Source organism: Myotis yumanensis, unplaced genomic scaffold, assembly GCF_028538775.1.
Source record: "Myotis yumanensis isolate MYYU_CA2020_CCGP unplaced genomic scaffold, mMyoYum1.0.hap1 SCAF_20, whole genome shotgun sequence".
Taxonomy (NCBI): domain Eukaryota; kingdom Metazoa; phylum Chordata; class Mammalia; order Chiroptera; family Vespertilionidae; genus Myotis; species Myotis yumanensis.
The window spans coordinates 10,380,191-10,393,445 of record NW_027223771.1 but is presented as its reverse complement, the minus strand read 5'-3'; the positions used below and the strand labels follow the sequence as shown (position 1 = coordinate 10,393,445).

Sequence of the window (13,255 nt, the reverse complement as noted above, 5' to 3'; positions counted from 1 at the left end):
TCGCCCCCGTTCACTCCAAGGGCTTCTCCCCGAGCCTCCGCGGCGGCCAGGGGGCGGGCTCAGCAACCTCTTTGTTGCGCGCGGACCGAGGCCCCGGCCGGACCGGGCGCCGCACGCGCGGGGAGGCCGGGCGGGTCGGATCCCGAGCCGGGACCCGGCGGGAGCTCGCGAACCCACGGACCGGGGAGCGCGCGGAGCGGCCGGCATGTCCCGCCGGGGACCCCGCGCCCCCGGCAGCCGCGCGCTGCTGCGCCCCCTCCTCCTGCTGCTGTGCGCGCTGGCGCCCGGCGCCCCCCAAACCGCACCAGGTGGGTGGCCGCCCCGCTCCCCCGCCTCCCCTCGGGCCTCCGCAGACCCCGCACCCTCCTCCCCCGGGTGTGGGGGTCCGGGGGGCCCTGCGGACGCCGCCGCCGCCGCCATCGGCCGGGCCCGGGGCCGGGAAGGAGTCCCCCCTGCGCGTCGGGCGCCCCGGTCCCCACTTCTCCCGCGCAGCCGCGCGCGCCCTCGCGCGGTCCCCGGTCCGAGGGGCTGGACGGAGCGCCGTCTGCGCGCGCAGGAGCCGGTGGCTCACCCACCTCCGCCGTGGAAAGCGCGGGTTGCGGGGCGCTGCGGGCCACCCCCCCAGACCCTCCCCGATCGCCCCGACGCCGATCCGCGCGGGGGCCCAGGGCGCGGGGTCCGGTTGCGCGCCGCCTGCACTTCCTGCCGCTCCCCCTTCCCCGAGGCCGGAGACTCGGAGGAGACTCAGTCCCCGGAGCTCTCGGCGCGTCCGGAGCCGCCGGCCTGGGTGGGGGTGGAGGAGCCGGGGGTGTGGGGGTGCCCTGCCTCCGCGCGCGGGGAGCTCCTGGTCTGATGGGGCCGGTGGGACGTTGGGGAGGGAGAGCCGTGCAGGAGGCCGCTGGAGGGGATGGGAGGGGGGTTTGCAAGGAGAGGGGGGCCGAGGGAGGGGGGCGCTGCAAAGGTGTGCAAGGCGGGGGCTGGCTGAGGCCTGGTCCTGGTGGAGAGGTTGCCGTTTGGGGGAGCCAGCGAGGGGGGTCGCCGAGGAGTTCTGTGCGCGGTGGAGAAGGTGCCCGCCACCTGGTTCCCCAAACAGGTGGTGGGAAGTCTCTGTTGGGGGAATGAGGGGACAGGTTCCAGGGGAGTCACCTGCCAGCGCACCCCTGGGCCGCCCACAGGGTGGGGTGGGGATGCCCGAGCAGCAGGAATGTGGTTTCTGGGGGTTTGGGGGGGCAGGGGGAGGGTCTGCCTCTGAGCCTGGACTTGGGCCCAGGGCAGCTGTAGGAAGAATGGGGGTGTGTGTGGGGGTCCCCTGGGATCAGAGCCCCGTGGACTCCCCGCTGCAGGCCAGACCCCTCCCTCCCTCCCCCCCATATATGCGTGTGGCCACCCTCCTGTCAAGTGGGCATCATGGCCTCCACCTCCTAGGGCCGTGGTCGGCAAACCGCGGCTCGCGAGCCCCATGCGGCTCTTTGGCCCCGTGAGTGTGGCTCTTCCACAGAATACCACGTGCGGGCCCTAACTGGTGTGGCTCAGTGGATAGAGCGTCGGCCTGGAGACTGGAAGGTCCCAGGTTCGATTCCGGTCAAGGGCATGTACCTGGGTTGCGGGCACATCCCCAGTGGGGAGTGTGCAGGAGGCAGCTGATCGATGTTTCTCTCCCATCCATGTTTCTAACTCTCTATCCCTCTCTCTTCCTCTCTGTAAAAAAATCAATAAAATATATATTAAAAAAAAACAAAAACCCACGCGCAGGTGCGCACGTACAGCGGGAAGTTGACTTAAAACTTAAGGAAAGTTCACAAAGTTAATTTTAGGGAACATTGCGGAGTGGGAAAAGATGGAGTGTCCAGGATGGAGAAAGGTGTGTGCAGATGGTTTGGGCACAGAGAGAGGATGGACGAAAGGAGGCGGACGAGACAAGTCTACAGGACGAGTGTGGATGGGAGAGTGGCAAGGGGTCGGCCTCAGCGAACGTACCTCCATCAGATTGAGGACTTTTTTTAAAAAAAATATATTTTATTGATTTTTTACAGAGAGGAAGGGAGAGGAATAGAGAGCTAGAAACATCGATGAGAGAGAAACACCGATCAGCTGCCTCCTGCACACCCCCCACTGGGGATGTGCCCGCAACCAAGGTACATGCCCTTGATTGGAATCAAACCCGGGACCCTTCAGTCTGCAGGCCGACGCTCTATCCACTGAGCCACACGGGTCAGGGCAGATTGAGGACGTTTTTAGCAAAGGCCAGCTGAGGAGCAGCCTCATGAAGTGAATAACAATGCACCTACCTATACAGTTGAAGTTTAAAAAATGTGGCTCCCAAAAGAAATTTCAGTCCTCGTGCTGTTGGTATTTGGCTCCGTTGACGAGTGAGTTTGCCGGCCACGGTCCTCGGGCCCCCGGGAGGGTGAAGCGCGACCTGGGGGTGACCTCCCTGGAGTGGCTGTTGCTTTTATTAACCGCCCGGCTGAGCCGGTGAGATTAGGGAGTCCTTGGTGAGTCCTGCCCCTGGGAGCTGCCCTGGGAGGGTGGCGGCCCAGCAGGCACCCTGCCCCCCGCCCCCCCCTCTCATCTGTCTCCCCCTCCCACCCCCATCCAGAGGGGAGGGGCAGGATCTGGGACCCCCCAGGGGTAGGTGACAGGGGACCCTCCCCATTCCGCTCGCACTCAGGGTCCCTGGAGTCGCGGAGCCCCGGAGACCTGGGCGCTGCCCGCGGAATGCACCTGCTTTGGGGCCAGAGAACGCACCTTGGGCTCAGGTTTTGTTTTGTTTTTTTGTTTTATAATCCTCCCACGAGGATATTTTTCCATTGACTTTTATTATTATTACTGGAGGCCTGGTGCACGAAATTCGTGCACTGGGGGGGCGGGGGGGCCCGGTTCCCTCAGCCCAGCCTGCCCCTCTCACAGTCTGGGAGCCCTCAGTGGATGTCCTACTGATGGCCACAGTCTGGCAGCAGAGGTTTGGAGCAGGCGTCCCGTGTGTGTGTGTGTGTGTGTGTGTGTGTGTGTGTGTGTGTCTGCTGGGGACCTGCCCCGAGCCACACCGTGGAGGCTTGGAGCAGACGCCCCTCTGTGTTGATCTCTCAGGCTCCTGGCCTCCACCACCTGTTGTTCTCTCCCTTGAGCTGCGGCCAGGGTGGGGTGCTGCCTGCAGGCCGCACTTTCCTGCTCACAGATCACCGGATCATGGTGGAGACCCGGGGGCAGGCCCTGCTGGGTGCTGCCTGCACTTTCCTGCTCTGGGATCGCTGGATCGCCACAGCGACCCCGGGGCAGGCCTTGCTGGGTGCTGCCTGCGGGCGGCACTTTCCTGCTCTCGGATGCCATTGGGTCCCGGCTGGCGACGGGGCGTAGGCCACATGATTTTACCACACGAGTCCAGGTGACTACGAGGAAACGTGTCTTAAAGCTGAAGACAGTAAAACAAGAAAGGGCTCAGGCCCGGCCGGCCTGGCTCCGTGGTGGAGGGTCGACCTGTGAACCAGGAGGCCATGGGTTCGATTCCCAGTCAAGGGCACGTGCCCGGGTTTCGGGCTCGATCCCCAGTGTGGGGCGTGCAGGAGGCAGCCGATCCATGATTCTCTCTCTTCTTGGATGTGTCTCTCTCTCCCTCTCCCTTCCTCTCTGAAATCAAGAAAAGTGTATTTTAAAAAATAATAAGAGGCTTCGTATGAAAGAAGCAACAGGAGAGCGAGCCCAGGCCGGGCTGCCTGAGCTCCCTGGGAAGAGGAGCCTTCGGACAGGGTCAGGGTTCGCCTGGGACCAGCCGCCGCTGCCCGCTGCTCCCCTAGTGGCAAGCCTCATGGGGTCCCTTCGAGTTTAGGCAATGCCTGCCTGTGGGGGAAGAAGAGGGGAACCGCCGGCCACGGTGGGGGCTGCTCCCCGGAGGGAGGGCATCCTGGGTCCTTGGTCTTGAGGCTTTAGCTCTTTATTGTTTAAAAAATATATTCTGATTGATTTCAGAGAGGGAGAGGGAAACAGCCATGAGGAGAGAGAATCAGGGATCGGCCGCCTCCTGCCCGCCCCACACTGAGGATGGAGCCCGCAAACCCCAGCAGGTGCCCTGACCGGGAATCGAACCCGTGACCTCCTGGTCCATAGGTCGACCTCAACCCCTGAGACACCCCGGCCGGGCCCCAGGCTGCCTCTGTGTAGCTCACCTTGAGCTTCTGGCTTGCGGTGCAGGCCCAAGGGCTACAGCGGGAATTTCAACAGCACTCACTCCTGTCCCCAGGGACGTGGGTCCCGGTCAGGGACACGTGTTTGAGCCCTGGGGCCACTTCTCCCCAGTGGTTTGGCTTCCCCAGCCTCCTGGCGACCTCCCTGCCCCTTCCTTTTCCCCCCCACCCCATGGCTCAGGGACACGGCTGTCCCTGGAGTGTGTCACGGGGGTGGCCACCCCTTCACCTCCTGTGACTGTGACTGTCCTCACCCCCAGGCCACACTCACTGAGTGGTCAGTTGGGACCATCTGGGGCTTCCTCCCGGGGAAGCCCTCACCTTTGACCCCGGTCATCACTCCCTGCTTCTCCCTGCACAGAACCAGTGCCCGGGGCAACTACCTTCCTGCTGCAGGTCCCCTTGACTCACCTCCTTGAATTGTTCTCCTTCCCTGGGGCGGCGGGGGGGGGGGGGGGGGGGGCGGGGGTCTACCCCCTAGACACCCTGCTCATCCTCGCAGTTTAGCACGTACCCAGCCTGGCCGGGTGTGGCTCAGCGGTTAAGGAGTCGACCCAGGAACCAAGAGGTCACAGGTTCGATTCCCGGTCAGGGCTACCTGCTCAGGTGGCGGGCTTTATCCCCAGTAGGGGACGTGCAGGAGGCAGCCGGTCCATGAGTCTCTCTCATCATGGATGCTTCTATCTTTCTCTCCCTCTCCCTTCTTCCCTGAAATCAATTTTAAAAAAATCTATATTTAAAAATTTTTTTAAAAATTAGGCCACTAGGCAAAGAAATAACAGGTGTTTAAAGAAATAGCTAAGTATCCTGCAGAAACTTGCTCATTTTCAACCATGCGTCGCTCACGCTTGCCCTATGCTATCTACTGTCCCAGATGCCAGGGACCAGGCTGGGAGCCTCAATGGACAAAAACAAGGCCGGTGAGGAGACATTTTTCTTTCTTTTTTAAAAAAATATATATTTTATTGATTTTTTTACAGAGAGGAAGGGAGAGGGATAGAGAGTTAGAAACATCGATGAGAGAGAAACATCGATCAGCTGCCTCCTGCACATCCCCTACTGGGTATATGCCCGCAACCAAGGTACATGTCCTTGACCGGAATCGAACCCGGGACCCTTGAGTCCGCAGGCCGACGCTCTATCCGCTGAGCCACACCAGTCAGGACCTGGAGACATTTTTCTTGACACATGGGGCCTCCTGGCTCACCTCTGGTCTTCCCTTTCTTTTTTTTTTAAATATTTTATTGATTTTTTACAGAAAAGAAGGGAGAGAAATAGAGAGTTAGAAACATCAATGAGAGAGAAAAACCGATCAGCTGCCTCCTGCACATTCCCTACTGGAGATGTGCCCGCAACCAAGGTACATGCCCTTGACCGGAATCGAACCCGGGACCGTTCAGTCCACAGGCCGACACTCTATCCACTGAGCCAAACCGGTTACGGCTGGTCTTCCCTTTCTTGTCAGACACACTGGGTTATGGGTTTGATTCCCAGGCAGGCCACATGCCTAGGTGTTTATTTATTTATTAACTAGAGGCCCGATGCATGAAATTCGTGCACAGGTAGGGTCCCTGGGGCTGGCCGGCGATCAGGGCTGACCGGCAGGGTGATCTGGGGGGTCCTGCTGGCACCCGCCTTGGCCGGCCTGGGGCCTGCGGTCTGGGGGCAGCTCCTGCGCTGAGTGTCTGCCCCCTGGTGGCCAGTGCGCGTCATAGCGACCGGTCGTTCCACCGTTCGGTCAATTTGCATATTAGTCTTTTATTATATAGGATTAATATATTGTCTTTGATTTCAGAGAGGAAGGGAGAGAGAGAGAGAAACATCCAGGATGAGAGACAATCACGGATCGGCTGCCTCCTGCACGCCCCCTACTGGGGATGGAGCTGTAACCCGGGCCTGTGTCCTTGACCAGGAATCAAACCGTGACCTGAGCCACGCACACCAGCCAGGCCACATGCGCACACCAGCCAGGCCACATGCGTAGGTTTTTAGCTCATCCCTCTGCCTCTCTCCCTTCCTCTCTCTGAGCATATCCTCCGGTGATGATTGAAAAACAAACAAACAAAAGAACACTTAAGAAAGAAAGAAAGAAAAGAATTCCCTGAAGGTTTAGACCCGCGGGCCCCGGATGTGCAGGGCCAGCCCTCTGGGTTCTGGCTGAATGCCCGGCAGCCACGCACAGCCCTCCAGGTGTTGCCCAAGGGTCGCCGGATGGATGCGGAATTTCCCTACTCCCCCGAGGCTCCAGGTCAAGCCCAGGGCTTCCTGGTCCTGTTTCCTGGAGGTGCTGATTCAGTGCCTCCGGGACCGGGGACCAGAATGTGCTTTTAAGGAGAACTTCTTATCGGAGGCGTGTGGAAAGCCCTGGTCCCGCTGACCTCCTGAAAAATCAGAGATGGGGGAGATATGGCCAGAGCCGCACACAGGCAAGGCACCCCAGGCAGCCCGGCTCCTGCATTTCCCTGAAAAAATATACCCCAAGGGCCCAGCCCGGCTGGCGAGGCTCAGTGGTTGAGCATCTACCTGTGAACCAGGAGGTCAAGGTTCGGTTCCCGGTCAGGGCACAGGCCCGGGTGGCGGGCTCCATCCCCAGTGGGGGGCCGTGCAGGAGGCATCAGATCAGTGATTCTCATCATTGATGTTTCTCTCTCTCCCTCTCCCTTCCTCTCTGAAATCAATGAAATATATATATATATATATATTAGTATATACTAGAGGTCCGGTGCATGAAATTCGTGCATGGGAGGGGGTCCCTCAGCCCGGCCTGCACCCTCTCCAATCCAGGACCCCTCGGGGGATGTCTGACTACCGGTATCGAGCCTAAACCGGCAGTTGAACATGCGTCTCGCAATCTGGAACCGCTGGCTCCTAACCGCTCACCTGTCTGCCGGCCTGATCGCTCCCTAACTGCTCCTCTGCTGGCTTGATCGTCTCCTAACTGCTCCCCTACCAGCTTGATCGCCCCTAACTGCCTCTGCCTTGGCCACCACCACTGTGGCTTTGTCCAGAAGGGCATCCGGAAGATGTCTGGTCTAATTAGCATATTACCCATTCATGTGTGTGTGTGTGTGTGTGTGTGTGTGTGTGTGTATATGTACCCAAAGGCCTGGCCCTGGTGGGCAATGCAGGGGGCAGGGCCTTCTCAGCAGGAGGCAGTCCCCTGGTGTGTCCAGGGCACTCGGCTGGAGGTCTGGCAGGTGGCTGGGCCGGAGTGAGATGAGAGCAGAAGGTTTTTTGTTCTGTTTTTTAATATTTTTTTAAAATTGATTTCCAAAAGGAAGGGAGAGAGAGAGAAACATCCATGATGAGAGAGACTCATGGATCGGCCGCCTCCTGCACGCCCCACACTGGGGATCGAGCCCGCAACCCGGGCCTGTGCCCTGGACCTGGAATCGAACCCTGACCTCCTGGTTCACAGGTCGCTGCCCAACCACGGAGCCACGCCGGCCGGGCTGGGGCCCAGGGGCGCTTTGAACAGCGGAAGGCCAGGATTTGATGGGTGTGAGGGGCTCTGGAGACCCCAGGTGGGCAGCCGTGGGAGCAGGAGACCTGGGACCAAGATACCTCCAGCTGGAGGGACAGAGCTGGGAGCGGGAGACACCGTGGGGAGGCGAATCCCGCCCTCTGGTCCCTGATCGCACGGTTTTCTCCCCGCAGGGCCCACCACGGCCGAGAGCCGGGAGGAGGCGCGAGATATCGTGCACCCGGTGCGCGTGGACGCGGGGGGCGCCTTCCTGTCCTACGAGCTGTGGCCGCGCGCGCTGCGCAAACGCGCCCTGTCCGCGGGCGGCGGGGCCTCGGCCTTCTACCAGCTGCAGTTCCGCGGGCAGGACCTGCGCCTGCACCTGGGGGCCACCCCGGACCTGCTGGCGCCCGGCTTCGTGAGCGAGACGCGCCGGGTCGGCGGCCTGGGCAGCGCGCACATCCGCCGGGCCGTGCCGCCCGCCTGCCACCTGCAGGGCCAGGTGCAGAGCCCGGAGCAGGAGGGCGGCCTGGCGGCCATCAGCGCCTGCGACGGCCTGGTGAGTGGGTGCCCGGTCTCGCCTCCCCCGGCCTCGGGGATGGCGCCTGTGAAATGGGGATGAAAACGCAGGCCCGCCCGGGGTTCCCCAGGGTTCCCCAGGGTTTGGGTTCTCAAACTTGCCTTGGAGCTGGACTCGCCTGCAGGCCACGTTCAAATAGGGGGAGTCCCATAGGTTTGGTCCAGGTGGGCTCCCCAACTTGCATTTTTAAAAAACCCCACACAAATATATATATTTATATACTAGAGGCTTGGTGCACGAAATTCATGCACAGGAGGTCTCCTCAGCCCAGCCTGCACCCTCTCCAATCCATCCGGGACCCCTTGGGGGTTGTCCGACTGCTGGTTTAGGCCCAAGCCCCGGGATCGGTCCTAAACCGGAAGTCGGACATTCCTCTCACAATCCGGAACCGCTGGCTCCTAACTGCTCACCTGCCTGCCTGCCTGCCTGATCGTCCCTAACTGCCCCCCCTGCTGGCCTGGTCACCCCCAATTGCCCCCCCGCCAGCCTGGTTGCCCCCAACTGCCCCCCCTGCTGGCCTGGTCACCCCCAATTGCCCCCCCGCCAGCCTGGTCACCCCCTATTGCCCCCCCTGCTGGCCTGGTCGCCCCCAACTTCCCCCCCTGCTGGCCTGGTCACCCCTAATTGCCCCCCTGCCAGCCTGGTCACCCCCAACTGCCCCCCCAGCTGGCCTGGTCACCCCCAATTGCCCTGCTACCAGCCTGGTTGCCCCCAACTGCCCCCCCGCTGGCCTGGTTGCCACATGCAGCCTGCTGTTCAGTTGTCTGCCTGGTTGTTTCGATCGTGACATCCCCTGGCTTTTTATATATTAGGATATATACTAGAGGCCCTGTGCATGGATTCATGCACCAATGGGGTCCCTCTGCCTGGCCTGTGAGGGCCGATCGGGGTGGCCGGGGAGAGACTGTGGGAGGGCTCCAGGGCGTGTCCGGCCTGTGATCGGCCGGACCCCAGCAGCAAGCTAACCTACCGATCAGAGCACCTGCCCCCTGGTGGTCAGTGCACATCATAGCGACCGGTCGAATGGGCTGAACGAATGGTTAGCATATTAGGCTTTTATTATATAGGATTTTTTTTCGTTTTTAGTCCTCACCTGTGGAAATTTTCCCATTGATTTTCAGAGAGAGCAGAAGAGAGGGAAAGACAGAGGGAAACATTGATGTGAGAGAAACACATCGATTGACTGCCTCCTGCACCCACCCCTACCAGGGCCCAGGCCGGACCCTTTGGTCCGTAGGCCGACGCTCTATCCACTGAGCCAAACCGGCTAGGTCTTGTTTTTGTTTGTATTTTTAAAAGTGTATTTTTATTGATTTCAGAGAGGAAGGGAGAGGGAGAGAGAGACACAGAAACATCCATGATGAGACAGAATCATGGACCGGCTGCCTCCTGCACGCCCCACACGGGGGATCGAGCCCGCAACCCGGGCATGTGCCCTTGACCGGGAATCAAACCTGGGACCCTTCCGTCCGCAGGCCGATGCTCTATCCACTGAGCCACACCGGCCGGGGCCCCTCTTCCTTTGGGTGTGAGTGTCCCTCCGGGGGTAGGATGTCCCGCTGGCCGCGAGCATGGCCAGAGCAGGCCAGGACCCCGCCTGCCGGGTCAGCCTGGCTCCCCGTGTGACCTTGAGCTCCTCTCCAGAAAGGTGTGTTCCGGCTCAACAACCAGGACTACTTCATCGAGCCCCTGCAAGGGGCCCAGGCCCAGCCCGGGAGCGCCCTGCCCCACGTGGTGTACCAGCGTCCGGCTTCCCAGGGGCAGGCGGAGCAAGGCACCTGCGGGGTGCAAGGTAGGTTCCTGTGCCCCCACCTTCGGGGCGGGGGCTGTGTGCGCGGGGCATCAGGGTCCTTTTTTGTATCCATTTATTTATTTATTAATATGCTAGAGGCCCGGTGCACGAAATTCGTGCACTCAGGGAGGGGGGGGCGGTCCCTCAGCCTGGATTGCAAGAGGGCGCAGGCCTGGCCGAGGGACCCCGCCCGGGGCCGGGGAGGGATGCAGGAGGTTGGCCAGGCAGGGAGGGACCCCAGGAGGGCTCATGGGCGTGTCCGGCCCATCTCGCTCAGTCCTGATTGGCCGGGCCCCAGCTGCAAGCTAACCTGCCAATGGGAGCATCTGCCCCCTGGTGGCCAGTGCACGTCATAGCGAGCAATTGAGCAGCCTTAGCCTCTCATTAGCATATTACGCTTTGATTGGTTGAACGGCCGACTGGGCACTTAGCATATTGGACTTTTATTATATAGGATTTTTATTGATTTCAGAGAAGAAGGGAAAGGGAGAGAGAGAGAGAGAGAGAAAAGCATCAATGATGATGAAAGAGAATCATGGATCGGCTGCCTCCCGCACGCCCCCTATTGGGGATGGAGCCCGCAACCCGGGCCTGTGCCCTGACCGGGAATCGAACCCTGACCTCCTGGCTCATAGGTCATTGCTCAACCACTGAGCCACGCCGGCAGGGCCACATTAAACACATCTTGGCCTCGGTTTTCCTGGCTGCATAGATGTGATTCCTCACTGATCCCCAGCCCAGGGCAGAGGAGCTGGCCTCCAGGGGGGTCCCCGGGGGTGGTGGTCAGGCCGGGTCTGCATGTGCTGAGATGCACCGGCCTCACGTGAGGGGAGCGTCTGGCCTGTCCCTCCATCCTCCTCACCCCAGTGCCGACCCCAAGAGCTCTCGGAAGAGGGGCCCCGGGCCCGTCCGACCGCTCCCCCCACTCTGGCCCGGCGCACAGGGCCCCTGGAGCGGGAGTTCTGGCAGCGGGCCGACCAGGACCAGCCGAAGCGGCAGCGGCGGTACCAGAGCTCGGACAGCAGAGAGAAGTGGGTGGAGACCCTGGTGGTGGCGGATGCGGATATGGTGCGGCACCACGGGCAGCCCCAGGTGGAGAGCTACGTGCTGACCATCATGAACATGGTGAGGGGCCCCAAGGGGGGGCACGGGCGCCGGGCAAACGGTGGGCATGAGGCAGGCTGGGCCCCCAGCCCAGGTCCCCAACAGGAGGAAGAGTCAGCAAGCTTTTTTAAAAAATATATTTTATTGATTTTTCACAGAGAGGAAGGGAGAGGGATAGAGAATTAGAAACATCAATGATGAGAGAGAAACATCGATCAGCTGCCTCCTGCACACTCCCTACTGGGGATGTGCCCGCAACCCAGGTCCATGCCCTTGACCGGAATCGAACCCGGGACCCTTCAGTCCACAGGCCGACGCGCTATCCACTGAGCCACACCAGTCAGGGCAAGCTTTTTTTTTTTTTTTTAAATAAATTGTTGATTTCAGAGAGAAAGGGAGAGGGAGAGAGAGAAACATCCATGATGAGAGAGGATCACGGATCGGCTGCCTCCTGCACGCCCCACACTGGGGATGGAGCCCGCAACCCGGGCCTGTGCCCTGACGGGGAATCGAACCCTGACCTCCTGGTTCCTAGGTCGACGCTCATCCCCGGAGCCACGCCGGCCGGGCTCGGGGAGCTTTAAAGGAGCGGACGGCTCCCCGCGCCCCTTCCCTGCACCTTGCACACCTCACGGCGCTGGGGGTGGCCTCCTCCCCTGGGCCGAGTGGGGAGCCCCTGGTGTAGGTTGGGGCAGAGGCGCGTGGGAACGTGGGCGGGTGGGTGTTGGCGGTGGACGGCGGGCGGCTGCCCCTGTCCCGGGTCCGGGGTGACGCCTCACCCCCCCTCTCGGGCAGGTGGCCGGCATTTTCAAGAACCCCAGCATCGGGAACCCCATCCACATCACGGTCGTGCGCCTGATTGTGCTGCAGGACGAGGTGGTGAGAAGCCGAGGGTCCCCCGCCCCGTCCCCCCTAGTCCCTGCAAGGTGGGGGGGGGGGTGCCTGCAGGAGGAAGGGGTGGCCGGGCTGTGGCTGTCCTGCTGTCCCCTCTGGGCTGGGTGCCCGGCCTGCGTGGGGGCCTGAGCCCGCGGAGCGGTGGCGAGGCCTGGCCATCACCCTCTCCGTCCGCAGGACCTGAAGGTCACGCACGAGGCCCACAGCACCCTGAGCACCTTCTGCGAGTGGCAGAAGCGGCTCAACATGGACGACGACTCTCACCCCCTGCACCACGACATGGCGGTGCTGATAACCAGGTGCTGCCCGCGGGGGGCCGGGGGGCCGGGGGGCCGGGGAGCGGGGGGGGCTGGGGGAGGGGGTGTGGGGGGCCTCAGGGAGCCCAGCCCCGCTCCCTCTTGGGACTCAGTCGGGTCTTTCCATTTGGAAATCACGGTGGGTTTGTAACTGGACAATCGAAGGGTCCGGGCTGCCTGTCCCTCCCTGAGCCGATGCGGCCGAGACAGGCTGGCATCGTCTGTGAGCGCTGATTCCATTCCCGCCGGCAGCGTGGGGAGCAGCAGGTCACCCACAAACACCTGCTCTGCCCCCACCACAGGCGGCTGCTTATACTGGGGAGAAGGACAGAGATGACATGGGAAGGAGGCAAAGGGTGGGCCAGGTGGGCGGTGCACAGGCAATGCGGGCTGGGGGTTTGCAAAGGCCTGTGGGTATGCAAAGGGCTGGGGGTCTGCAAAGGCCTGTGGGTATGCAAAGGGCTGGGGGTCTGCAAAGGGCTGGGGGCCCTGGTTTCTGCAAGCAGGTTGTTATGTTTCCATGGTAACAGGCAGGTCCCGGGTGGGAGGATGGGCTGCACGTCCAGGTGAGCTCCCAGGTCCCACTGCAGCTCCCAGCCAGGCCAGAAGGCGCCTCCTCTACTCAGAACAGCACAATCACGGTTATCAGAGCGTGACTCATATTCTTTATTTTTATTTTTATTGATTTTTTACAGAGAGGAAGGGAGAGGGATAGAGAGTTAGAAACATCGATGAGAGAGAAACATCGATCAGCTGCCTCCTGCACGCCCCACACTGGGGATGTGCCTGCAACCAAGGTACATGCCCTTGACCGGAATCGAACCCGGGACCCTTCAGTCCCCAGGCCGACGCTCTATCCACTGAGCCAAACCGGTCAGGACATGACTCATATTCTTATTGCATTTAGCTCGTCCCCTTCTTCCCCTTCTTCCCTTTCTTCCCCTT

The 13,255-nt window shown here is 61.3% G+C and overlaps 1 protein-coding gene across 1 annotated transcript in view; it reads left to right on the top strand.

Annotated features, from left to right (window-relative positions):
- The first annotated feature begins 205 nt into the window (after positions 1 to 205).
- ADAMTS7 (ADAM metallopeptidase with thrombospondin type 1 motif 7) overlaps positions 206 to 13,255 on the top strand; it is a 13,218-nt gene continuing 168 nt past the window's right edge. Inside the window, exons 1-8 of the mRNA XM_070400709.1 lie at positions 206 to 312; positions 3,693 to 3,711; positions 7,868 to 8,203; positions 9,869 to 10,054; positions 10,971 to 11,141; positions 11,916 to 11,996; positions 12,072 to 12,077; positions 12,192 to 12,313. Coding sequence (XP_070256810.1) covers positions 206 to 312; positions 3,693 to 3,711; positions 7,868 to 8,203; positions 9,869 to 10,054; positions 10,971 to 11,141; positions 11,916 to 11,996; positions 12,072 to 12,077; positions 12,192 to 12,313 — 1,028 coding nt within the window. The remainder of the gene's footprint in view (positions 313 to 3,692; positions 3,712 to 7,867; positions 8,204 to 9,868; positions 10,055 to 10,970; positions 11,142 to 11,915; positions 11,997 to 12,071; positions 12,078 to 12,191; positions 12,314 to 13,255) is intronic.